General features: G+C 37.9%; 4 protein-coding genes across 8 annotated transcripts; all 4 read left to right on the top strand.

Annotated features, from left to right (window-relative positions):
- Nucleotides 1-381: 381 nt before the first annotated feature.
- Nucleotides 382-1,902, top strand: LOC108141656. The gene is made up of 2 exons (XM_017265126.2): nucleotides 382-405; nucleotides 470-1,902. The coding sequence occupies exons 1-2, from the start codon at nucleotides 394-396 to the stop codon at nucleotides 1,886-1,888; spliced, it is 1,431 nt and encodes a 476-aa protein (XP_017120615.1). The 5' UTR covers nucleotides 382-393; the 3' UTR covers nucleotides 1,889-1,902.
- A 515-nt stretch (nucleotides 1,903-2,417) lies between these two features.
- Nucleotides 2,418-6,511, top strand: LOC108142081 (ubiquitin carboxyl-terminal hydrolase CYLD). 4 transcript variants are annotated; one of them, XM_017265769.2, is made up of 11 exons: nucleotides 2,418-2,535; nucleotides 3,006-3,182; nucleotides 3,238-3,455; nucleotides 4,448-4,679; nucleotides 4,774-4,949; nucleotides 5,021-5,175; nucleotides 5,229-5,447; nucleotides 5,508-5,742; nucleotides 5,801-5,942; nucleotides 6,009-6,205; nucleotides 6,264-6,511. In XM_017265769.2, the coding sequence occupies exons 2-11, from the start codon at nucleotides 3,022-3,024 to the stop codon at nucleotides 6,455-6,457; spliced, it is 1,929 nt and encodes a 642-aa protein (XP_017121258.1). In that variant the 5' UTR covers nucleotides 2,418-2,535; nucleotides 3,006-3,021; the 3' UTR covers nucleotides 6,458-6,511. The 4 variants fall into 4 exon arrangements, with proteins under 4 accessions (XP_017121258.1, XP_017121261.1, XP_017121260.1 ...); XM_017265772.2 differs by lacking the exons at nucleotides 2,418-2,535; nucleotides 3,006-3,182; nucleotides 3,238-3,455 and adding exons at nucleotides 3,510-3,748; nucleotides 3,884-3,942; nucleotides 4,010-4,284; XM_017265771.2 differs by lacking the exons at nucleotides 2,418-2,535; nucleotides 3,006-3,182; nucleotides 3,238-3,455 and adding exons at nucleotides 3,510-3,748; nucleotides 3,849-3,942; nucleotides 4,010-4,284.
- Nucleotides 6,512-7,673: 1,162 nt separating this feature from the next.
- Nucleotides 7,674-11,649, top strand: LOC108141838 (heart- and neural crest derivatives-expressed protein 2). Of its 2 annotated transcripts, XM_017265422.1 has the most exons (4): nucleotides 7,674-7,857; nucleotides 8,028-8,224; nucleotides 8,428-8,583; nucleotides 11,470-11,649. In XM_017265422.1, the coding sequence occupies exons 1-4, from the start codon at nucleotides 7,767-7,769 to the stop codon at nucleotides 11,548-11,550; spliced, it is 525 nt and encodes a 174-aa protein (XP_017120911.1). In that variant the 5' UTR covers nucleotides 7,674-7,766; the 3' UTR covers nucleotides 11,551-11,649. The 2 variants fall into 2 exon arrangements, with proteins under 2 accessions (XP_017120911.1, XP_017120912.1); XM_017265423.1 differs by lacking the exon at nucleotides 8,428-8,583.
- A 2,013-nt stretch (nucleotides 11,650-13,662) lies between these two features.
- On the top strand, nucleotides 13,663-24,449 carry LOC108141837 (E3 ubiquitin-protein ligase Ufd4). Its single transcript, XM_017265421.2, has 8 exons — nucleotides 13,663-13,802; nucleotides 14,963-14,996; nucleotides 15,606-15,745; nucleotides 15,813-17,532; nucleotides 17,703-17,934; nucleotides 18,010-18,228; nucleotides 18,293-23,885; nucleotides 23,955-24,449. Exons 3-8 carry the CDS (start codon nucleotides 15,606-15,608, stop codon nucleotides 24,235-24,237), a joined length of 8,187 nt encoding a protein of 2,728 aa, XP_017120910.1. The 5' UTR covers nucleotides 13,663-13,802; nucleotides 14,963-14,996; the 3' UTR covers nucleotides 24,238-24,449.
- The last annotated feature ends 1,014 nt before the right edge of the window (nucleotides 24,450-25,463 follow it).

Raw genomic sequence — 25,463 nt, 5'->3', positions numbered from 1 at the left:
TACGCATCGAAAAAACATGTATTATATTGTAAAACGATTATTTACAAATATTTTTAAATTAAACACATCAATATATATGTTAACATACTTAATAGAAAAAATATCTGATTACTGAATAAAACTTTATAACAGTTTAAAAATAATTAACGTATCAATATTAAAATAGTTTCTTTATGGTTTTAAACCTCATTAAAAATTTGTAGATATTTAATTTTTTATTTAACAGAAAGTAGTGTATACAATACTCAGTGTAAGACAATAACTTTTGTACATTTTTAATTATGTTTCATGTCCATATAAATACTTTCTTGGACTGGCGGAAAAATCATTTCTGCTAAAGGCACCAAACAACCCACATCAAAAATTTAAGCGAGACAATATAAATTGAACAGAATGAACCCGGTGGTAAGCTAAACACAACATTTTGCTTAAAAGGCAGTTTCGGTTTAAATAAAAATCTCCATTACAGATAACTTTGTTCCCTGGATATTTGTTTATAGCTTTAATAATTTTTGGAAGTACAGTGCAAAGCAGTTCATATGCTGTAAATAAGAGCAGTAATGTGGAAAGCCATGATTGGAGCTATCCCGAATCCGGAAAAGTATCTGGATACAATACAGGAAGAAGGCCGGAAAAAATGGAAATACATCGTTATAATCGAGAGGCTGATCGAAACGCGACATTAAAACGAGGAGTGAAAACGTATCAAACGCCATCCGAAAAAACAGCAAGACACAAAATAAAATATAAGCCGTCAAATGCTCGAAGGAAAAATGTTAGTCACAATTACTCCGATAATAATTCCGAAAGTAAGCATTATCACACATTTGAAGAAGTTCATGAGCACATAGAGGAAGACGATGGGCAGTACCAAGCATCTGAGCATATCGGAACACAATCAATCCTGCACGAACACGTTAAAGATCACTCGGCAAAGGATGGAAAACGGATGAGAGTTAAGATCAAACATCACCATCACCACCATCATCACAACCATATAAAGGAAATGATTAAGACCGTCCCGCAACCATATCCCGTGGAAAAGGTTGTGCACGTACCCATTGAGAAAATTGTGGAAAAAATCGTTCATGTTCCCAAGCTGGTTAATGTTACGGTTGAGAAAATAATTCATGTACCCATCGAAAAAATAGTCGAGAAGGTGATTCACATTCCAAAACCGGTCCACGTACCAAAACCATATGTGGTCGAGAAAATCGTTGAAAAAATAGTTCACGTTCCAAAACCGTATCCTGTTCTTCGGACTGTACCGTATCCGGTGGAAATCAAAGTTCCTGTCGAGAAGAAAGTGCCAGTACCCTTTAAGGTTGAGGTAGAACGAAAGGTTCCCATTTACATTCGATCCAGCGAGCCGTACAAGTTCGAGCCATCACCTTTTGAAAGCTATCCCCGTGCCGAAGAATTCAAATATAGCATGGAATTGGATCATCCGCCGCCGAGAGAGCATGAACCATCCTCATTGCCTTCCTCCAACTACTACAACAGGGTATACAAATCTAAGGAGCTGGATCATCCTCCTAGGATACAGGACTATCAAAATGATATACAGCCGCAGTATAAGCACGAATTCGTTACGAAAAGTAGTATTGAACCAACTTCTTCTGGTCGTGATGCGGTTTCTCTTAAGCTTGTGGGCCCCACTAACCACTTCAATATTACGGGAAAGGATTTGGAGGACGCAAACTCACCTCCGGAATTTGTTAATAGCTCAAATTTAGACCTAAGTCCGCAAGAATCTGGTAATGCATTCCGCGGAATCCCTTTCTCCTTACCATTTCAATTTGTACAGCTGCAGCCGATGGCCTTTCAAAATGCTATAAATATGGAATTACCAGTTCCATCAACAGCAGCAGAGATAGCTCAGAAGTAAATTACGCATTAGCTAGACCTGTACCCATTTATGTTAATAAACCAAATTTCGGGAATCAAAGATGTCCCTTACTATATTTTTTTCGAACATCAGTTTTTTTTCCTTGGAACTCAAAATTGATATATTTTCACAACACACATCAATGAGCCAGGATAGACCTGAATTCTGATCTAAACCTCCCATATAATAGAATGATTTTTAGAGTTAATAAATATATTATAGTATTTAAGGATAAATTTAAGCTATATGTACATTTTTTAAAATAATGGTTTTTTATGTTAAGATTAGAAAGCGAAAAGATTGCACACATTCTTAAAATCAATAAATAAATAATTTTAGCAGCCTACAGAAAAAGTGATTTAAAAATGATTTAATAATATGAAAAAAAAATATTCTAATAAATATTTTCCAGAACTAAATCGAATTTAGAATATTAAAAAGAATAACATTAAATATGCTTTAAGGGAACACCCTTAATGTGAATTGCCAACTGCCGTGAAATCGATACCGATATCGATATCTTGCATTCATTCCAATCGCATTCTAAAAGACACAAATTGTATAAATTCTAAAGTAAAATTCAAGGAAACAACAACCTTTTATTTGTTTGTAAACAATATCTGTTTAGCATAAGTTTTACAACAAAGGTAAAAAATTAATTGGTCAACTGGCATTCCGGTCGGCATCAATACCTGAAAAGCGATTTAGTGGCTCTGTTGTGTGTCATTGTTTTTATCAATAAACGAAATTTGAGGCGAAATAATTCCATGTTACTAGTTTTCTTTGATATCTTTGGATAATTATACGCAATTTAGACCGAAAACAATGCATGTTTATTAATTTTAATTTCAAGGCAACCTGATGTTGCGTACATACGTACATTCATATATTTGTTTGTAAGCGAATGCAAACAAATGCACTTACATACATCAATAATCAAGGCAGATTTTTGCTCAACTTACATACTCAATGTAAATGTTTATACATAGGTTGTTTATTGTTTGCAATAAAAATCCTCTCAAAAAAGCCCACATGAAACTAACAGCTTTTGATCAATTTTCTTTTGTAAATATATGTATTGAAATGTTTTGTAATACTACCAACTTCAATATTCTAGGCTTTATTTGGAAATAATGAATTCCAAATCCGATCATGAAGCAGAAAAGGAAAAAAAGTTGACCATTACCAATAGATTTGGGGACTCACTGGAAAACTATGAACTATCCAACGAGAGCGAACAGAAAACCCATGCTTACTCGAAAAAGATTCCTAACAGAAAGAATGGAATATTAAAGTACGTATCACTGATGGTTTTAATCATTGAATGCTAATAAATTTCCAATATTTAGAAACAGCGATACCAATCATGGTTCTGTGGAAAATCCCTATCACGAGGATGTGGATTTGGCTGACATTCTGGGCTCAAATTGGCCCAAACGTGCAGGAGCGGCTGCTATGATTTTAAACAACAAAAGCAAAACGGTGACTGAACCTACAACTTGCGAAGAATCTTTTCTGAAACCAGCTTCCCCCATTTTAACAAAAGTAGAAACAGAGGAACCTTTGCGTAAGTCTATGATATGTCAAAAATTGTGTTCTAGGCTCCCAAAGCAATGGGCATTCATTCCAAGCTAGTTTGCCACAAAGTGAACACTTCTCGACAACTAAAAACGAAGTAAAAATTAAGTGAACAATTAAACATAAAAGTAAATAGTGTAAGCTTACAATTCTTAATCTCTAGTCTACAATGTCAAGAAATGGCAATATTCTTGGAAACATCAAGACAATTTTCACAAAACGAAGCATTTAAATTGTGAAACCTCCTTTTATATCCGAAGAGTAGGCGTAGCTGGACACTCGGTAACGTTAACTTTTCATCCTTCACCACAAATAGTTGATAGAACTATGAGTGTTGTCCCGAGCTTGGCTAGAAAATATTTTAGAAACTTTCTACTCGCAGGTAAGACCGTTAACAAAACTGCGACGATCCAATAGCTCCCGAAGTTTCATGACTCGATAGTCGCACAAAAAAGCCAAGATATTACAGTGTTTTTGTAAGTTCTTTGTTCACTTTGCTGTCTTGCAAAACATCACAGATAGAAAATGTGCATTTATTTTTAGATCGCCGGCAAATACACATATATTCTATTTACGATCACTGCCAGCGGCAGTGCTCTGAGTTGATATATGCAGTTTGTTGAGGAGTTTTATTAATGCTGAACATTGCCAGTACTCAACTGTTGAAAAATATACCAATAATAAAAGAAACTGTGTTGTGCGATTACCAAATATGAATCTACACCAAAAAACAATGTGTTCTGAGTCAGATATTCACAACAATATCCCATTAACTGTACTGGAATTTTATTCACCGGATTACAGGCCCGAAGAGCCGGGTACGTTCGATTACGAAATCGTAGCACAAATTTCTCAAATTTGTAGTTGTTGTATTCTTAACGTTTCTGAGGAAGCTTTTCGTATATCGGTTTCGGTTATCAAATCATCGATTCGCGAAGATCAAAAAATGTCAAATTAATAAATGTATTTAATTTCTTCAAGGTTTTACAATTGCTGATTACCAGCCTCTAAATGAAATACCAAAAACAGACCTAGCGATTGGTTCCCTTGTAGAAGTATCGAATTCTGGAGTGTGTGAAGATCTATATGGCGTTATAAGATGGATTGGCATTCCTCCTGGCACTCCGAAGAACGTGCTCGTTGGAATAGAGGCTGAAGACGAATCCAACTTAAAGAACGTTGTGACATCAGATGGAAGGCATAATGGAGTTCGGTATGTTTTTGTTTATAAAAAAAACTTTTATTTTTGGCATCGTTTGCATTTTTTTTTTTACTAACTCTATTATTTGCTTTCTATATTGTTTTAGCTTATTCACTTGCCACGATGGTCGAGCTGTTTTTGTACCAGCCAACAGATGTACTGCTGACCGGCGATTTGCTGATGTAGACAATAGTGTTTCTGCAAGTAGAGTTTCCAATAACCAGGCAAAGAAGTTTGGTGTCGCTGATTGCCCCGCTATTTACGGTTCGATACCGCCATTGGGTTAGCATGTCATTTAAGAAAAATATTTATATTTACACACAGTAACAATGCGGATTTATACAATTTTTTAGAGATACACAACTCTGAAGAGCTTGCAAGTATTTGCGGGAAGTTTAAGGGCATACAAGGACATCACAACTCCTGCTATCTTGATGCAACTCTATTTTCGATGTTCACATTCACCAGTGTATTTGATTCAATTCTGTACAGAAATCCGGGACCACAAGTAAGATCCTTAAATTTCTAGCTTTAACTGGTAATTTATTATATTTGCCACAGGACATTCGGAATTACAGTGAAGTCCAAAAGGTTTTGCGCGATGAAATCGTCAATCCATTGCGAAAAAACGTTTTTGTGCGATCTGATCGGGTTATGAAACTACGGGAGCTACTGGATCAACTCAGTTCTGTAAGCGGCCTTACCTGCGAGGAGAAAGATCCTGAAGAGTTCCTAAATAGCTTACTCTCGCAAATTATGCGAGTGGAACCATTTTTAAAGGTTGAATATTGTATATATTTTATGAACATATTTATACTAAATAACTAAAATATGTTTTAGTTAAGCTCTGGACAAGACTCTTATTTCTATCAACTTTTTGTGGAGAAGGATGAAAAGTTAACGTTTCCTAGTGTTCAGCAACTGTTTGAACAAAGCTTCCACTCCTCGGATATAAAACTGAAGGAGGTTCCATCTTGTTTCATCATTCAAATGCCTCGTTTTGGAAAAAATTTTAAGATGTATCCAAGAATATTGCCATCCCAAGTTCTTGACGTTACAGACATTATTGAGAATTGTAAGTTCTTGTTTTCTTGTTTGTTTACTAGTTTACTTAATTTTTACTCCATTTTAAGCTCCCCGACAGTGTTCACTTTGTGGCAAACTAGCGGAGTATGAATGCCGTGATTGCTTTGGAAGCCTACAAGCTGGATCAGGACTTGAATGCACCGCATTTTGTCCTAAATGTCTTAAAACATTTCACTCTCACATCAAAAGGTTTGATAAATTTATAAGGAAGACTGTTGTAAAAACTAAAAAAAAAAAAACAACAAATATTTTCAGAACTAATCATGTGTCGAAAAAGATCTACAGTCCGAAAGAATTTAGAATTATGGCCGAGCACATGGTTGTCCCGCGATTGTTCATGGAATTGTTTGCTGTTGTTTGCATAGAAACGTCTCATTATGTGGCGTTCGTGAAGTCTGGCTCTGGACCTGATGCACCATGGTGCTTTTTCGATTCAATGGCTGACAGAAAGGGTAAGCTTCTTAAGCTCTGTTCCTCGATGGTTTTGGTTAACGCGTAACATTATTGCAGGTGAACAGAATGGATACAATATACCTGAAATTACGTGTGTTCCAGAATTAACACAGTGGCTCTCGGAAGAAGGCGCACGATCTATAAATGAAACTTCAACGAACGATAAAGTATTACCTGAACACGCTAAGCGTATTTTTTGCGATGCCTATATGTGTCTGTACCAAAGCACAGATATTATGATGTACCATTAGACAAATTTATCTATAGTGAACATGGATACAATAACATTTTTGTAAAAATCACAAGTTTTATGAATTTTATTTGTGTAATTGTGTGGGAATATTGGGGTTTCAGCAAACTTGATAAAAACTGATTTTGATAAATGTATCTTTATTAAAAATCATAAGCGAAACCTAAACTATAAAAAAATATTTAGGGTGTTACTGTTAACAGGATGAGAGGCATATGAAGGAGCAGACGAGGGACGCTCGACTGCAGGGTCACTACTCAATAGATTTGACCGAGAGTTCATATAGAAACGTGTACCTAGGTAAGACCATAGGTACATTTTTGGTACCTTGGCTTTTCAGCAATTCAACATTTTCAGAAACCTATGGGTTGCTGAAATGCTGAAATTTCAGCGAGTAAACTTTGTATGGAACAGCTGACCGAATTCAGGGAAGAACACATTTATATTTATATATATTTTTGATAAACATCTTCAGGAGTGTTATTCTAGGCATATCTGTCTGTCTGTCCATTTCTACGCCAAATTGTCTCAGTTTTAAAACTCCATTAAACTTTCCCAAAAGTTGTCTTTCTGTTGCAGGTAGTATATACATAAGTCGGAACGACTTGAGAATATACTGTACAAATTTCAAGTAAATCCGAGTTAAAGTACCAGATTGTTCACGTATGAAAAACTTTAAATCTATTTTCCCGAAAAGGTATTTTTTGAAGTTTGTGAACATTAGAACACAAAATCTATTGAACCGATCCTTTAAACATTAATTCTTCACATAAATCAACATTTTTTTTATTAAAAAAAAAAATATAGACGCCGCAAATTATCTAAGATTGTGGGAGGACACGGACATTTAAATCACTAAGTTACAAGCACATAAAAAAAATTCTAATCCTAACGTGTACTAACATTATTAAAGTTTTATTTTCTAGCAAAACTGGCTACAGAACTGAATGAAAGGCTGAATAAAAATGAGAAAAGAACTGAGCACTTAAGCGTTCAAGGCATTATTCCGGATAAAAAATAAAAATATACATACAATGATATGTACATTAACATGTACATACACATCTTGAAGTGATTACTATTGGTCGGCGGAGATAATACAAAAAGGCAGCGAATGCCATTGGTGGAATTTTGGGGGAGGATATCCAGATGCTGGCCTACAACGCTGGTTCATTCAACATCTGAAAAAGTTATTCAGTTACTTCCCAGCCAGCAAAGACGAGTTATATATTCCGTACTAGCAGCAAAAATGCAGATCTTTAACCGCGAAACTTTGTATTCTAATTTACATGAGTTAAATTAAAAAAAATATGTTTAAAAATACCGTAGCCTTAGGGCGTGATTACTCAACCATGTACTATAACTCAGTATATAATGGATCTGCCATTTTCGACATAAAACGTAAAGTTTATTTGTTTGTACTTAGTGGCCGTAAATGCAATTAATCAAATCAAAATCACAATAAAATCACTATTACTTTATTATTTTGTGATGCTTAAACGATTTTATATTGCTTTTCGGAAATCAAAATTGAGTTTAATTTCACATATTGTTTTTGGAAATTGTTTCAGACTCTGAAAGTCAAGTTCAGCAACAGATATATAACACAAATCACATTAGTTATGTGCCAGCATCGAGTACACGGATTGTTAAGAAACGAAATACAGCTAATAAAAAGGAGAGAAGGCGAACACAAAGCATAAACAACGCATTCTCCTACCTTCGAGAAAAGATTCCAAATGTTCCTACAGATACTAAATTATCAAAGGTAATTTCAATAAAAGATATCAACGCACCTACCCGAACATTAAAACTAAAGTGAAGTTATTGCCCATTAGTTAAAAATAAAAACTGAACATTTATAAAAACACTTTGCCAAGTTTGTGAAAATTAATGAATAATACAAACAAACAAATTGTTGTATAAATATTTCAACAAAATTCTTGTGTGTATATTTGGTTTACTTAACAGATTAAAACATTGAAGTTGGCCATTTTGTACATAAACTACTTAGTTAATGTTCTTGAAGGAGATCAGGACCCAAAAGGCGGATTTCGAGCAGAGCTTAAGCCAGTCAGCCGTAAGATCTGTAGCGAAAAGAAGCACTGCTTAAAGTCAGAGATTCAAGTAAGAAAACGCAATTAAGTTTTTAAATTTTTATTATAACCTATTGGTCATACTGACATTTCTTTAAAAATCAGAAATTTGTTTAAAATATATTTTTAAGAATATGACTGTGTGTACTTTCCGACGCTTTTGTATTTTAGTTTAAAAAGATTTAGTTTTGGAGATTGTCCGACGGCAAGTAACCTGCCTAAGTTTTATTCTACTCAGAAAGATGAAAGCCATTTATTAGATTTCCATTAACTGCAACCAGCATTTTATGGTTAACAACTATCGCAAAACTTTACAGTTCTTACATAGTCCACAAACAACGTAGTTCCGATTGCTCTTTATTATACAGAAATAAAGTTAAACAGAGGTTTTCGCGTTATGGGGGCGTATCGTCTGTAATTTTTGAAGATAGTAATGACAATCATTTCTGTTTTTAATTTTAAAATTGTTCTTTTCATCGATTGTCTATGCTTTTTATTTTGTTAAGGTCTCTTTTCGGATTTTTTATATCCAAGATACACAAGATATTTCCTCTGCAGCGTCAGTACTTTGTTTTCAGCACTGGGGTAGATATCTCAATTGTTTGTTTATTAAAAGGAATAAAAGCACTTGACTTTATAAAAGTACATTTTTAGTTCTGAATTGGAAAAAATCAACCATCCACAAGCATGGAGCGATTTCCCCTTGTAATCCGCAAGCGAAAACACGATTTTATTGTCTTAATGGAAATGCAGCGTATTTTTCGGCTTCAAAAATTGAGATTCGACAAGTAGGACCAGTGACCGGTTGTAAGTTGTACTTTATTATGCAATTTACGAAGTGATAAACCGCAGACACATGCAGGCGTAATTGAGAATCCATGCTATCCAGCCGTCGCCATCACAAAACAAAAGTGGGGGTGATTGCTTGATACATTCATTTAATAGGGCAATCTGGTAATAGATATGAATGTAAGAGGCAAGTGCCCAAGTGCTGTTCCACAAAAATATATAATCCATTAGGGGTTTGATTAATCAAGTGCTTTGTTTGAACTTTTGTCTGGGAATTACAAGTTGGATATTCGTGCAGGCTAACTCCGCCGGTGGAAATAAAGTGAAACATCGGCGGTTTTTAGGATGTTTAAATTTTGATGGCACTTTTAACATTAAAAGCCTATATTAAGAGATTTTTTAAATAACTGATAACAACTTAATATTATGTTTTTCTTTTACATTTTGAGCAAAACACTTGTGTTCTCTTTTAAAGTTTTTTGTTAGGCGCTAGGACTTTGAAAAATCGACTAAATTTTTTTCTTACTCGAAAATCTAATTTAATAACGCTTTAATTGCTGTAACATTGTCAATTTTACTCAGAAATAGGATATATTGGCAAAATTAACCCGAAATTTTGTGCATTAAAATACATATTAAAAACAAAAAAAATTAATAACATTTTCCTGGCTAAAAGTAGGTTTTGCAGTCTAAAACCGAATTTAAGATTTTAATGAAGGCGAGAAAAAGGCTCTGATATTGGCAATTGTTTTGTATGAGCAATGAATATTTTCTTAAAAAATATTGCATAACAAATACAATTTCAAAACAATTGAAACTATGTTAATGTATTTTACGAAACATTTTTTATGTGAGTTTTTGTGGATGTTGTCTTTATGCACGCAAACACAATTAGATCTGAACTACATTTCTAAATAAAATATTGAAGTGTTTCTACAGTGCTTCCGTGCACGTGTTATCTTCTTGTTTACTTCTTAATTGTCTATTTGTGGGTACAAGTTGTAAACAAAAAAAAAAGGAACTATGATCTACATAAACAGAACTATTGCGTTTGGTACGCGCAAGTACGTTTCAATTAAAGTTACATATGTATACATATTTACATATATTCTACAAAGAGCTATTAAACTTAGAGTTTTAACAATATCAAAATATTTTCTAAGATTTAAATCATACGCTTACATTGGGGCAAAATGGGCGTTAATGGGAGTTGTGTAGAATTTGCTTATTTTTTAAAGAAGTATTCGAATGTGAAAATACTATCGTCGCCTATACAACAAAAAAAAAACTGCTGAAGGAAAACACAAAAAATATGCATAAAGAAAATATTTTTAAGCTAGATGCGATATTTGGGTCGACTCCAGTGACCGACCGATGCACCGATTAGATTTAGTTCAATTAAAAATCACAAATCCATAATCTTTCTTCTGACAGCTATGTAAATAGTCGTTAACTAAAAAAAAATTTAAAACAAAATTACTAAAGCCCTGAGCATATGCGTATATCTGGAAAGTTAATAAGAATAATATACATTTTGAAGATTTATCGTAAACACTGTAAATTAGTAATTATAAAAGCTATATTTCGCTAATCTTAGCACAATATTTTTAAAATTTAAATTTAGAAACTGAAATACAAATATATATATTTTTTTTAAGCAATGACTATTTAGCGTTGTTGAATGGCGCGCTTACCAATTCCTCCAAAACCACTCTACACTTTTTTGGTCGAATTTGGCTTTAAACTTTTTAAACCGCCCGTTCTGACCTAACACATTACACTTCCATTAGCCAAAAGAAGACGTTTGAAAAAGTTTCTTTAAGATAGCTTATAAATTGAGTTACAAGTTTGAGTTGAAACGGACGGACGGACAAATGGAAATGGCTAGACCGACTTGACTGTTCATACTTATCAATGATAAAAAACGTTTTCTTCACTTCGTTTCTAACTTATTTATCAAAATTATAATACTTTCTACAAGAATACAAAAAACTAGTTTGACATCACTTCGACTTCTAGTAAATTGTCTGTTTTCAGCGCTATTTTTCTTAGCGATAATTATGATTAAAATTTTGTTTATATTTTAAATTTATATATGTATTATACAATGCTAATACTTATTTTTCAGAATATTCCCATGTCGACTAAGGGCCGTACAGGTTGGCCACAAGATGTTTGGGCATCGGAACTTATTCCAGAGCATAACTAGACTTCGCTACTTTACTTATATTATGTATTACAATATAAATATATACAAGTATATTAATTAAATTAAAAAGAAATTTTAAAATAAATCATTTGACCAGAACCCATTTATATTAATTTTTAATATAAGCTACGATTATCCGACCAAAGGATTTTATTTAGGTAACAGCTTGCGTAATTGAACACATAAGGGAAAGTGAGGCAAAACCAGTACCCTTAATGGTAGTGCTTAAAAAAGGTGGTAAAAAACTCAAGTTTTTGTGTTTAAAGTTTTCAATTATCTATGATCCGAACCGGTTCCCAAGGTTTTAAAGTAACGTTATCAAAAATGGGGCAAACCCCAACAGCTTAGTTTTTGGCCTGCTCAATATACATAGTTGGAGCTAAACCAAACCCCTCAACACATTTTTAAAATTTAGAAATAAAACCAAAGCGTTAAGGTGCGTTTAATTAAATCAAATAAATAAATTAATATAAAAAAGGTATATAAGCAAGTAAATAATGGAATTGAACTTTCCACATTGGGCGTATAAAGTGGCTCTTCATCCGTAAAATTCTTTAAAGGTTTAAGCAAGTGAGAATTTCTGGTTGAATTGAGTGCATTTTCAATTTTTTTTATATATATGTATTCTTTAAAGATTACATTTTCTTTTCAACTCACCGCAAATTTTCCCTTTTTAATACACTGATGAAACATTGTCTTTTTTCTTTTACGCATCTTTCGCCAAATTCTGCGCCCATTACTTTAGGCCACGTTTGCCAGGGTCCCGGCGATGTTTTATTATTATTTTATTTATTTAAATAACACTCCACGAACTAGACGATACAGCAGCTTGCAGCGCCGACAATATTCGCGAATTAGAGAAATCGACTCTAAATCGATCGACCCTATTTTCCCTTCGCCTATTACATACTTGGAACGTTTGATCGGTATTCCTGCTGTCTAATTGGGCAGCTTAATACTGTGCAAGCTAATCATGATTTGTATGTTGGTGGATGTTATGATTAAGATCCTTGTGATCGCGTTTGGTCCCAAGCTCAGTTATTTTACATAGTTTTTGGAAGGCGCCTAGCGATAAGTTTGGCGCCGCCATATTTTTTTTCGATTTCTACTCGATGTTTGGCATATCGCTATACACTATCGTGCGTAACAACCACCTCTAACAACAAAAAACAGCAAGTAAACAAAGGCGAAAAGATACAGTTTTTAACATTGCCATTTTCAATAAAATGAATATAAATTATGAAAACTATCATTTAGTCTTTGTTTTCGTCTACAAATAAAAAATAATATCATATCAAAATTTACGAAAGTGTACCTAGGGCTAATTAGACTGTTAAGCGCAATTAATTATATGAAAAGATGAATAAAATAATATATAGATGAATATATAATATAATATAAATAAATGTATAAATTAATAAATAATATAACGTTGGTATTCCCGAACGTCTGAGTCTCTGAATTGCTGAAAATTAGTCAGTTCATTATAAGCTGTTCCATACTGCTGGTGAAAATTTTGTTGAATTGCTGAAAAGCCAGGGTAGTCGCTCTTTCCTACTAAAAATAAAGAAGGCAACACTGGACCCAACATTAAATTAATCACCAAATATATGAAAACAAAGAAGTTTAGACGGTATATCACTTGTTATTAAATTCAATAGTTTGTCTCTCTAATTTTTCACAGATTCAGACGCTTCGGGAATGTAGATGAAGTGTTAAGTGAGTACGCATAAATTTGTCGAAGACTGACAATATTTCTGCTTTTTATAATGTTTTATAATTTATCAGTAACTGTAAGTCGTTAAGAGAGTTAGATAATTTACTTGACTATTCTTCATATACGAATAAAAATACTTTAAATTGAGTTATATTAACAGTGGGCTTCATAGCCCTAAAACACTACTGCGAATTTCCTAAAATTAACTGTAAGAATTGCACAGCCATTTTTAAACCAGTTTAAAATGTTAAATTTTTTTCGTTTATGGATTTGAAAATCGGAGTTCCGCCGATTTTAGTGTAAACTGTCTTTTAGCTTGTGAGAATACCCTTGTTTTTTTGCGATTATAATCTGACACGATAAATCGTAATATGTATCGTAATTTGTTCATCTCTATAATCAATTTTCGAGCTGCTGGACTGGATATTTGTGTGAATAAAAATAGTGTGGTGTATTGAGTAATTGTAGAAAAGCTTTAAAAAAGCAGCTTTAAAAAAGCAAGCACCAGCAAAATATTCAATATAATGCAAAAAAGGTAGATTTACTAAGTTACAGAACAGTTTGGTCATAGTTTGTGTTTTTATATGTGCATATGTATGTGTCTGAACAGACACGACACTAAAGTTAATAAATAAATGAACGGTTACATTACGTACAAATGTCTTCGTGTTGGTACATATGTACATATATGTATTGTGAAATGTGTACATACTTTGACGAAGACAATAGTTATTACAACTGCGTTTTTATGTAACTCCAAGTGGGTTTTGGGAAAAAGGTCTTTAAATTATACATACACAACTGGAATTTCGTTGAGGGCAAAAGAAGTGTCATCATTCTCTTACTCAAAATTTGATCATTTTTTGGACAAAGAGGAAAATTTCATAGAACAATGATTGTCTTCCTGCTTAATAACTTATTGAGTATTGTTAAGACGAAAATTATACAGTTCACATAAATATATATATATATATATATATATATATATATATACATATTTGAGCTCTTCCCTACAAATAAAAAAAAAAGAAATTTTTCGTGTTATGGTGAAAAAAATGTAATTACACATGTAACATACGTACATTTATACGTACCAAAGTAGTTCTGGTTAAATAAATGATCTGGAATCATTGGCTCTGCAGTTTTCCATCACGACATCTCAAAATTTCTTTTATCATGGAGAAATAGAACAAATAGAAAGTATACAACGCAGTTTCCCATCAACTATCTCTTTGTTTGTCGTGCCATGTGGGCATTTGGCAATTCAGGCGACTTAAGCAGGAATGGTATGTTATCCAATTGGCAAAGACAATTTTACCAATAAATCTTAGTAAGAGCAATAAAATGTATACTTGCACATGCTTCGTATTAGAACTGTTAAGCTGAAGTAGTTTTAATTTTTAAAAACTTCAGTTTAATTGTTTTGTTCGTAATATAATATACATTTGGCTATCTTATATATTGATATATTATTTTTCATGGTTATCCATTTGTTTGCCAACGGAAAAAATGCCTAGCAACCCAAAGTTATCTAGATATAATCATTATTTCGAAAATAGAAGAAAGGATTTCTTTTCTTCAATAACATACATATGTATATATGTAGGTGTACGTATAAGAATATCAAATAATTATGAGATCTGTAACATAAACTTTACAATAATTTAATAATCATTTTTTCTTGTCTTTTATCAGATTTGGTTAAGCATAAATCAAATTTCGATTTGCGGTAAGTAAAACATGTCTCTTTTAAATTTAAAACATAAAGTGATCGGACATATTAGTAAACTAATAAAAACTAGGGGAGCTGACTGTACAAAATTTGTTGATTGAAAATCACTTGGCAGTAGTAAAATGATATCAGCTGAACAAATAGAGAATATAATATGATTTATTTTATCAATGCAGCTGCTTTGGTTTTAGCATACCTTTTGCATGTTGTAATGAGCATGACTAATATAGAAACCGATGCATCACTATGAAAACACGTTTGTGGTTTTGTAAATATTAGTTCAAACTGCAAGAGTTAGTAAACTTTGATTTGCTAATCTACTAGTTATTTCATTACAATTAAAGACCTCGAAATGTATGTTAAAAATGTATTTCATTACAATTTAAAACAACATCTGATACTTACACATGTTTGTTTGTGTTTTTTGTTTACTAATTTATTATATGCAGTATATATTTTTGTGGTTTTCATCATGTCAAGATGAATATATTAGAATTTTCTAAATCCATTAGAAGCTCCCCTGCGCGTCCGTTGCTTTATGTTTTAGTTGTCAAAATATCACATGTATACTAGTCAATATTCAAAATTTTGTTGTTTACATCACAGATGGGCGATGTCGATCCCGAGACGCTGCTGGAATGGTTGTCCATGGGACAAGGAGATGAGCGGGATATGCAACTGATTGCGCTGGAGCAGCTTTGTATGCTGCTCCTGATGTCTGATAATGTAGATCGTTGCTTCGAAAGGTATTTATAAATGACACTTGGAGTGGACTCCACTTCTAATCTCATATTTATTTCTCCCACACATAAGCTGTCCTCCTCGAACATTTTTGCCGGCGCTATGCAAGATATTCCTAGACGAACTGGCACCTGAAAATGTACTCGAGGTCACTGCGCGAGCCATCACCTATTACCTGGATGTGTCGGCGGAGTGCACCAGGCGCATCGTTTCGATTGATGGAGCCATCAAAGCCATATGCAACCATCTTGTGGTTACGGATTTGTCATCGCGAACATCTCGCGATCTGGCCGAGCAATGTATCAAAGTGCTTGAACTGATTTGCACCCGAGAAGCGGGCGCCGTCTTTGAGGGCGGTGGCCTCAACTGCGTCCTGTCCTTTATTAGGGACTGCGGATCGCAAGTTCACAAGGACACCCTACATTCGGCCATGTCCGTTGTATCCAGGCTCTGCACCAAGGTGGAGCCCAACACGCCGTGCATTCAGAACTGCGTCGAGAGTCTGAGCACTCTGCTGCAACACGAGGATGCCATGGTATCCGATGGCGCTTTGAAGTGCTTTGCCTCCGTGGCCGACCGATTCACACGAAAGTGGGTTGATCCAGCGCCGCTGGCAGAGTACGGTTTGACCACTGAGTTGCTCAAGCGCCTCAAGAGTGTCGGCGGAAACACACACTCTTCGCTGTCTGCGGCAGGAGCCCAGCCGACTAGCTCTAGCCAACCCGCTGCGGCCACAAACTCGGATGCAATCAATGAAAACGTAGCGGGCAATGCAACCATTTCCAGCAGCACCAAGGTCAAGGCATCCGATGTGGCCGCATCGCCACAGTCGATATCGACTACAATTTCCTTGCTGTCGACACTTTGCCGCGGATCTCCTTCCATCACCCATGATATTCTGCGTTCCCAGTTGGCTGACGCCCTCGAAAGAGCCTTGCAGGGCGATGAGCGATGCGTGCTGGACTGCATGCGATTCGCAGATCTCTTGCTTTTACTTTTGTTCGAGGGGCGCCAGGCCTTGAACCGAGGAAGTAACAATCCCAATCAGGGACAATTGGCGCCACGACCCAGGCGCAACAACACCAACACCGATCGCACGCATCGCCAGCTTATCGACTGCATACGATCGAAGGACTCGGAGGCGCTTCGCGAGGCCATCGAATCTGGGGGCATAGACGTCAACTGTATGGACGATGTGGGTCAAACCCTTCTCAACTGGGCTTCAGCCTTTGGCACACTGGAAATGGTGGAATATTTGTGTGAGAAGGGAGCGGATGTCAACAAGGGCCAGCGGAGTTCTTCCCTTCACTACGCCGCATGCTTTGGTCGACCGGCCATTGCGAAAATCCTGCTTAAATTCGGAGCCTATCCGGACCTGCGCGATGAGGATGGTAAAACACCATTAGATAAGGCACGCGAAAGATTGGACGATGGACATCGGGAAGTGGCAGCTATTTTGCAGTCACCGGGAGAGTGGATGTCTCCCGATCACTCGCTGCTCAACAAGGACGGAAAAAAGTATACGTTGATGGAGCCCAGGGGTGATCCTGAAATGGCGCCCATTTACCTCAAGGTACTGCTGCCCATATTCTGTCGGACCTTCTTGGGCTCCATGTTGGGCAGTGTGCGACGGGCCAGTTTGGCCCTGATAAAGAAGATTGTACAATATGCGTACCCAACGGTGCTCCAAAGTCTCAGTGAAACCAGTTTTAGCGAAGATGAGCCGTCAACATCGAGCCAAAATGGTGGTAACCTACTTATCGAAGTGGTCGCTAGTGTCCTAGACAACGAGGTAAAAATAAAATGCATCATATCATTTTAACTAAATTAAGATAGTTTCAAAACAAGACTGAAATCTTAAAAGAACAGACTGACAAATTCCAATAAAAAATATGTAAAAAGAATTAGAAAAGTGTCTGTCGAAGCAGTAAAAGTTTTACTAACACTTTAAAATAATTACAGGATGACGACGACGGGCACTTAATTGTTTTAAATATTATTGAGGAAATTATGTGTAAGACACAAGAGGAATTTCTCGACCACTTTGCAAGACTAGGAGTGTTTGCTAAAGTTCAAAACCTGATGGACAATGATGCAGAGGAATTGTATGTGCAATTATCAGGAAACCCCGATGAACCAGCTGTCGTGCAGAGATCATCGACCAGTGTTGTAGTCTCCCCAAGATCAACTTCAGGTTTGTTTCCCTACTTAATGAATGAAATGAAATAGCACAAGCACTTATTTATTACATTTTCAAATTTCAATTTAGATGATCCTATGGAGGACGCAAAGGAGATATTGCAAGGAAAGCCTTATCACTGGCGAGAGTGGAGCATTTGCAGGGGTCGAGATTGCTTGTACGTCTGGTCGGACTCGGTGGCTCTAGAGCTTTCCAACGGCTCTAACGGGTGGTTCCGTTTCATAATCGATGGAAAGCTAGCAACGATGTACTCCAGTGGAAGTCCAGAAAACGGAAATGACAGTTCTGGTAATTGGCAAATGTTTAACTTTGTATTCGATGCACTAAGGTTTTCTATTGTATTTATTCTCAGAAAATCGAGGAGAGTTTCTTGAGAAGCTTATGCGTGCACGTTCCTGCGTAATTCCAGGAGTTGTATCCCAGCCCATTTTGCCCACTGCAAGTGCTCTACGATTGGTTGTTGGTAACTGGGTCCTGCAGTCGCATAAAACAAATCAACTTCAAATTCACAACACCGAAGGCCATCAGGTAACCGTGTTACAGGACGATTTGCCTGGCTTTATCTTTGAAAGCAACCGTGGAACGAAGCATACCTTCACGGCTGAAACTGTCTTGGGTCCCGATTTTGCCTCCGGTTGGTCAACGGCTAAAAAGAAACGCAACAAGTCCAAGACCGAGGGTCAAAAGTCTCAAGTTCGCAACTTATCCCGCGAAATTTACAACAAGTACTTCAAGTCTGCCCAAACGATTCCTCGCGGAGCGGTGGCAATACTTACGGACATTGTGAAGCAAATTGAATTATCCTTTGAGGAGCAGCACATGGCACCAAATGGAAACTGGGAGACAACACTCTCGGACGCCCTAATGAAGCTGTCTCAATTGATCCATGAAGATGGTGTCGTGAGCGCCTACGAAATGCACTCGTCGGGATTGGTGCAAGCGTTAGTGGCCGTTTTGTCGGTTAACCATTGGGAAAATAATTCACCTCGATGCAAACGAAATAAAATGCAAAAACAACGAGTTTCCGTATTCAAGAAATGCATACTGGAGGATAACGTTGAATCCGCAACGAATAAGCCGCGAACTAAGAGCACTGCAAGTATTTTAATACAGAAACTTGTATCGGTTCTGGAGAGCACAGAGAAGCTACCAGTGTACTTGTATGACACTCCATGCACTGGTTACAGCTTGCAAATTCTGCAGAAACGACTTCGCTTCCGTTTGGAGCGAGCAGAATGCGAGAGCACTTTATTCGACCGATCCGGTCGAACTCTAAAAATGGAACCTTTGGCCACAATTGGACAACTATCCAAGTATCTGCTGAAAATGGTGGCCAAACAATGGTACGACCTCGATCGGTCCACATATTTTTATTTGAAAAAAATACGCGAACATCGGACCGGCACTGTGTTTACGCACTTATTTGACTTTGACGAAGAGGGTTTGTTGTTCTACATTGGCTCTAATGCAAAGACTTGCGATTGGGTCAACCCAGCGCAATATGGACTTGTGCAAGTGACCAGCTCGGAGGGGAAGACCTTGCCATATGGCAAACTGGAGGATATTCTGTCTCGCGACAGCATCTCACTCAATTGTCACACCAAGGACAACAAGAAGGCCTGGTTTGCCATCGACTTGGGCGTGTATATAATACCCACTGCGTACACGCTTCGTCATGCGCGCGGTTATGGAAGGTCGGCTCTGAGGAACTGGCTTCTCCAGGGATCAAAGGATGGCCTAAGTTGGACAACCCTCAGCTCACACGTGGATGACAAGAGTCTCGTGGAGCCCGGTAGCACAGCGACTTGGCCCATAACGTGTGCAGCTGACGACTCGGTTAGATATAGGCACATCAGAATCCAGCAAAATGGACGCAATGCATCTGGCCAGACCCATTATTTGAGTTTGAGTGGATTCGAGATCTATGGTCGCGTCGTCGGAGTTGCCGACGACATTGGCAAGAGCGTCAAGGAGGCTGAGGCAAAAATTAGGCGCGAGAGGCGACAAATAAGAGCTCAGCTCAAGCATATGACTACCGGTGCTCGAGTAATTCGAGGCGTCGACTGGCGGTGGGAGGATCAGGATGGTTGTGCCGAGGGCACAATAACCGGTGAAATTCACAACGGCTGGATCGATGTGAAGTGGGACCACGGCGTACGCAACTCGTATCGCATGGGAGCCGAAGGGAAGTACGACTTAAAGATGGCCGATTGCGAATATCTTTCCGTATTCGAAGGAAACCAGTCGATGGTTACTGTGAACGCGGCTGCAAAAATAAACGATAAATCAAACACGCTCACCTCGCGCAAATCAAGTTCAACTCCATCCCTGCCCGAAGCCACTGAAAAGAATCAAAACGCTGAAGGTGCGTCCAATCAAACCGTTTCGGCTGATAACTTGGCCTGGAAACAGGCGGTGGAGACGATTGCAGAGAACGTGTTTGCTTCGGCAAAGACACAGATTATCTCAAATCAACTGGCTATGAACACGTCATCCTCTCGGGAAGTTCGAACCAAGCACAAGGAGTCGGCTGCCAACCAAATGCATAAGGATAACATAAGTGGACCGTCGCCATTGAGTCGCGAGCTGGAGCACATATCGGACTTGTCGGCCATCAACAACTCGATGCCGGCAATTAACTCAAATATTGTTTCCGATCTAGCTACCATTTCGGAGAACCTATCCCTAGCTGAATTGTCCAAAGAAAACATATGCAGTGTCCTTTCGCCTTCATATAAGCCCGCTGAGGCTGTTGCTGCGAGTCAAAGCTCAAGCCTTCCCGATGTACAGAGTTCGTCTCCGTCTCCGCGAGAGAGTGATATAAAGAACATATCCAACATTGAAGAGAACAATAAGATGAATGCAAACAACACGGTGAATAAGATATCAAAGGATCTGCTTGTGAATCTCCGAACATCGAACATTGCAGGCTGTCAACCGGTGACACAACTTTCGACCGAAGCCCTCGAAATGATCGACAAGATGCGTGATGGCGTGGATATGATACGGAATAACTCCAACAACATTCTTTCCACAGACACTTTCCCCATGCCGCCATGCACAAACATGGGAGTCGGAGTTAAAAAGACACCCAAGGCTCAGGCGCTGATAAATCCCGAAAATGCGAATCAAAAACAAATCATAGTTGCAACAGAAGAATATCCCAGCAAGAGTTCAAAGAAACCCAGTGTAACGTTGAAGCCAACACAGCAGCCAAATGCCGTGCTTTCGATCGTGGACATCAAAGATCCGCAAATTTCATCCGAAAGCGTTTCGGTGCCCAGCCAGATGAGTATAAGTGTTCCTAATCTGACAACAACTTCAGCATCTGAGGTTCCCTCCACCTCAGAGGTGGCTACCCACACGGGTCTGCTGGAGACATTTGCGGCAATCGCTCGTCGACGCACCTCGCAGGGCACCAACATACAGGATAATCAGATCATGAATGCGGAAGTGAATGTGAACGAGCACGGGGATCAGAACGCATCGGGCTCATTCCTCGGCCACTCGGTAACCAGTTTGGTTAAGCTGGCATTGTCCAGTAATTTCCATTCTGGACTGCTCAGCACCGCCCAGAGTTATCCGAGTTTATCGTCGAATAATAGTGAAAACATAGCCCCATCAAACCCGTCAAATACGTCGACGGGACAGCAATCGGCATCCACCATAAATCATACACTTACAATGAGTCTTACATCCACGTCGAGTGACAGCGAACAAGTGTCACTGGAAGACTTTTTAGAGAGTTGCCGAGCTCCGGCTTTGCTGGGCGACTTGGACGATGAGGACGACATGGATGAGGACAACGACGAGGAGGAGAACGAAGACGAGTACGAAGAGGTGGGCAACACTCTGCTCCAAGTGATGGTCTCCCGGAACTTGCTCACCTTCATGGACGATGAGGGTTTGGAGAACAGACTGGTGGGTGTTACGAAGCGCAAGTCCTGGGACGATGAGTTCGTCCTAAAGAGACAGTTCTCCGCGTTGATACCTGCATTCGATCCGCGACCGGGTCGCACGAATGTTAACCAGACTTCGGATTTGGAAATTTCCCCCATTGGCGTTGAGTTACCCAAGCCCCAACAGAGCGGCCAGGAGACTATTGAACAGCCGATGCTGGGTCTAAAACTACGTGGTCCGGGAATTGGCGGAATTCCCGAAGTTGAAATTGACCTGAACAACACAGACTGGACCATATTCAGAGCCGTGCAGGAATTGCTGCAGTGCAGTCAGTTGAACAAGCTGGACAAGTTCCGAAAGATATGGGAGCCCACATACACGATTGTGTACAGGGAGGTGCCGCCTGAAGCGCCAGAAAGCACTGGCGTGGACTCGGAGGAGTTTGCCCAAACACCGGATGTGTCGTCAAAGAGTGGCGCCTCCACTTTGTCCCCCAACTCACCCATGCACATCGGATTTAACGTAGCCGATAATAACCTGTGCTCCGTGGACGATGTGCTTGAGCTGCTCACTCAAATCAATGGTCTCAATCAATCGGAAATCGATTCGGATGGCAAGGAACTTGGTGTTTCCGTGTTGTCCGAAGATCTCTTTATCAGCAAGAAAATAACTAACAAACTGCAGCAGCAAATCCAGGATCCACTAGTGCTGTCCAGCAACGCGCTGCCCAATTGGTGCGAAAACCTAAACCAATCTTGCCCCTTCCTGTTCCCATTCGAGACCAGGCAGTTGTACTTCAACTGCACATCCTTTGGAGCCTCTCGCAGCATAGTATGTCTGCAATCGCAGAGAGATGTGACTGTGGAAAGGCAGAGGATTCCCATCATGAGTCCGCGCCGGGATGATCACGAATTCCGCATCGGTCGTCTTAAGCACGAACGCGTTAAGGTGCCTCGAAACGAGAATCTACTTCAGTGGGCAATGCAGGTTATGAAGACGCACTGCAACCGAAAGTCCGTGTTGGAGGTGGAGTTCTTGGACGAGGAGGGAACTGGTTTGGGTCCTACACTGGAGTTTTACGCCTTGGTGGCTGCCGAAATTCAACGCGCCGACCTGTGTATGTGGCTGTGTGACGACGATTTGGGCGAGGACATCGACAACTCATCGGAGAATACGCAAGGCAATTCGAAACCCGTAGGGTATTACGTAAATCGCAGAGAACACGGAATTTTCCCAGCACCTCTGCCGCAAAATACCGAAACATGTGAGAAAGTACTAAAATACTTCTGGTTTTTCGGTGTTTTTGTGGCAAAAGTATTGCAGGATATGCGTTTAGTGGACATACCCTTATCAACATCATTTCTTCAATTGCTTTGCCACAACAAGGTGCTGTCACGTAATCTCCAAAAAGTTATTTCGGATAGACGAAATGGCGATCTCTCTGTCGTGTCAGAAGAATCGGACATAGTAGAAACCTGCACTAAGCTATTGCGCACTGATTGCAATAAGACCAATGCATTTGGGGGAATTCTTTCCTTAGAAAACTTAAAAGAAATAGATCCAACTCGTTATCAATTCCTACAAGAAATGCAAAACCTCTTATTGCGAAAGCAGTCAATTGAGTTTGACGACACCATAGACGCCGAGAAGAAAGAAGAACTAATAAACGAGCTTAAGCTGCACACCCAAAACGGCTTAGAGGTATCCCTTGAAGACTTGGCCCTTACGTTCACGTATCTGCCAAGTTCCTCGGTCTATGGATACACCCAGGCCGAACTGCTGCCAAATGGGGCGTCAGTGAATGTCACCATCAACAACCTGGAAGCGTATTGTGAACTGCTTATGAACTTCATCCTGCAGGACGGAATCGCTCAACAAATGAAGGCTTTCAGTGATGGGTTCAACGAAGTGTTCCCCCTCAAAAAGTTGGCTGCCTTTACGCCCTCAGAGGCCCGAATGATGATTTGTGGCGAGCAGTTCCCCCATTGGAGCCGAGAAGACATTATTTCATATACTGAACCAAAACTTGGTTACAACAAAGACAGGTAACTTGCATATACACGACTTAAGTGTTAGGTTTTGATATATTTAACTAAAAATATACATTCTTACAGTCCTGGGTTCCAACGCTTTGTAAATGTTTTACTAAGCATGTCGGGCGACGAAAGGAAAGCCTTCCTTCAATTCACAACTGGTTGCAGTAGCCTGCCGCCGGGAGGACTTGCAAACTTACATCCCCGACTGACAGTTGTTCGAAAGGTAGATGCTGGCGTCGGAAGCTATCCATCCGTGAACACGTGCGTTCACTACTTAAAGCTTCCGGACTATCCAACTGAAGAGATCATGAAGGAGCGCTTGTTAACAGCAACTAAAGAAAAGGGGTTTCATTTAAATTAAACAATTTATTGTACTCGATATTCAAGTTAATAAAATTTGAACCTTTTGTTATTTAAAGCGTACTTGTTGTGTAACGTAATAAGCGATACTGTAAATATTTCAACTGTTCAAACCCAATCTTTATATATAAGTTTAGATTTATTGCTTACACCTAAAGTCTCGGCCTATTGTTTCAAATTTAATTTAACCATTAAAATGGTAGCCACTGCAAACCATATTTTTTTATTTTAAATATGATCTATGATCTCCACTGTCCCAAATTTACTTTAAATGTTGAAGTTATCTGGTATATCGCCCTCGGATTTCTAAATCGCATTTGGTTTTCCTTTTCTAGAAGCGAGTTTATTCGGGATTTAAGATTGAGGGGTCAACGCTCAGTCAGCTGGGTTTGCTTACAAACAAATCGTAATCTCAAACAAGTATGAATATTTACATAAATGTAATTCACCTAAAAAATCTAACCGTGAATTCTTAAAACAATTGAAAACATAATGTTTTAATTTACTCCAAAGCTGACTATTTTTGTACAATCATTTTTCACATGCGAACGGACTTAAACAGTCAGTCGGAAATGGATTACTTCTTTAAGAGGTCTGTTTTTACCAAGAAAACATTGCCGGTTGGTAAAATGATTCCTTCTTAGCATGGGATTTATTTAAATGTTTAAACGTTCTTTTGGAACAATTTTGAAAGGTTAATCAACTTCGCTAGCTTCCAAAAATAAATTAAAAAAAAAAAATTGTTTAACATTGGTGAAATTTAACCTATATTGATGTATTCCAAAACCACAATCTTTGAAAGCATCTAAACCGGCTCTCTATATGTAGCTGAACATTTTCCTGTATCTGCTAGCGATCCCTAATAAATTATAGCTCTTAAAAAAGGTTCCATAGACAGTTTTCGTAAATGGAAATTTATTTACAACTTTAAAGGTAGTGTGCCCTGAAACAATTAATGAAAAAAATTTCAACCATAGGTAACGAAATTTAAATTAGCAGTTTCAAAATGTTTGCGAAATGTTGGTCCACTGGGTAATGCAAATTAAATAAATTCTTTTGTAAAAAGAAATTCAAATAAAACAAAAATTCATAAATTAAAAAAATATTACTAAAAAAAATTTAGGAAATTTTCTGAAATAAAATTGAGTTCTAAATAGCAATGTTAATTCGAAAATTTTATTACCATTGTTTTTTGGATGCAATAAAACTGGAAAAACTTTTATATAT

Source organism: Drosophila elegans, unplaced genomic scaffold (genome assembly GCF_018152505.1).
Source record: "Drosophila elegans isolate 14027-0461.03 unplaced genomic scaffold, ASM1815250v1 contig_814, whole genome shotgun sequence".
In the NCBI taxonomy this organism is placed as follows: domain Eukaryota; kingdom Metazoa; phylum Arthropoda; class Insecta; order Diptera; family Drosophilidae; genus Drosophila; species Drosophila elegans.
The sequence above is the reverse complement of the archived record's forward strand: the minus strand, read 5'-3'. Positions and strand labels throughout refer to the sequence as shown.

Excerpts from the sequence above, each read along its gene's own strand:
- LOC108142081 (XM_017265769.2), top strand. The coding sequence starts at position 3,022 with ATGAATTCCAAATCCGATCATGAAGCAGAAAAGGAAAAAAAGTTGACC. Across the intron at positions 3,456-4,447 it reads AGAAACAGAGGAACCTTTGC|GTTTTACAATTGCTGATTAC; the intron begins GTAAGTCTATGA and ends AATTTCTTCAAG. Across the intron at positions 5,943-6,008 it reads TTTCACTCTCACATCAAAAG|AACTAATCATGTGTCGAAAA; the intron begins GTTTGATAAATT and ends AAATATTTTCAG.
- LOC108141838 (XM_017265422.1), top strand. The coding sequence starts at position 7,767 with ATGTTTAAAAATACCGTAGCCTTAGGGCGTGATTACTCAACCATGTAC. Across the intron at positions 7,858-8,027 it reads TGCCATTTTCGACATAAAAC|ACTCTGAAAGTCAAGTTCAG; the intron begins GTAAAGTTTATT and ends AAATTGTTTCAG. Across the intron at positions 8,225-8,427 it reads CAGATACTAAATTATCAAAG|ATTAAAACATTGAAGTTGGC; the intron begins GTAATTTCAATA and ends TTTACTTAACAG.
- LOC108141837 (XM_017265421.2), top strand. The coding sequence starts at position 15,606 with ATGGGCGATGTCGATCCCGAGACGCTGCTGGAATGGTTGTCCATGGGA. Across the intron at positions 17,935-18,009 it reads CTCCCCAAGATCAACTTCAG|ATGATCCTATGGAGGACGCA; the intron begins GTTTGTTTCCCT and ends ATTTCAATTTAG. Across the intron at positions 23,886-23,954 it reads CTTGGTTACAACAAAGACAG|TCCTGGGTTCCAACGCTTTG; the intron begins GTAACTTGCATA and ends ACATTCTTACAG.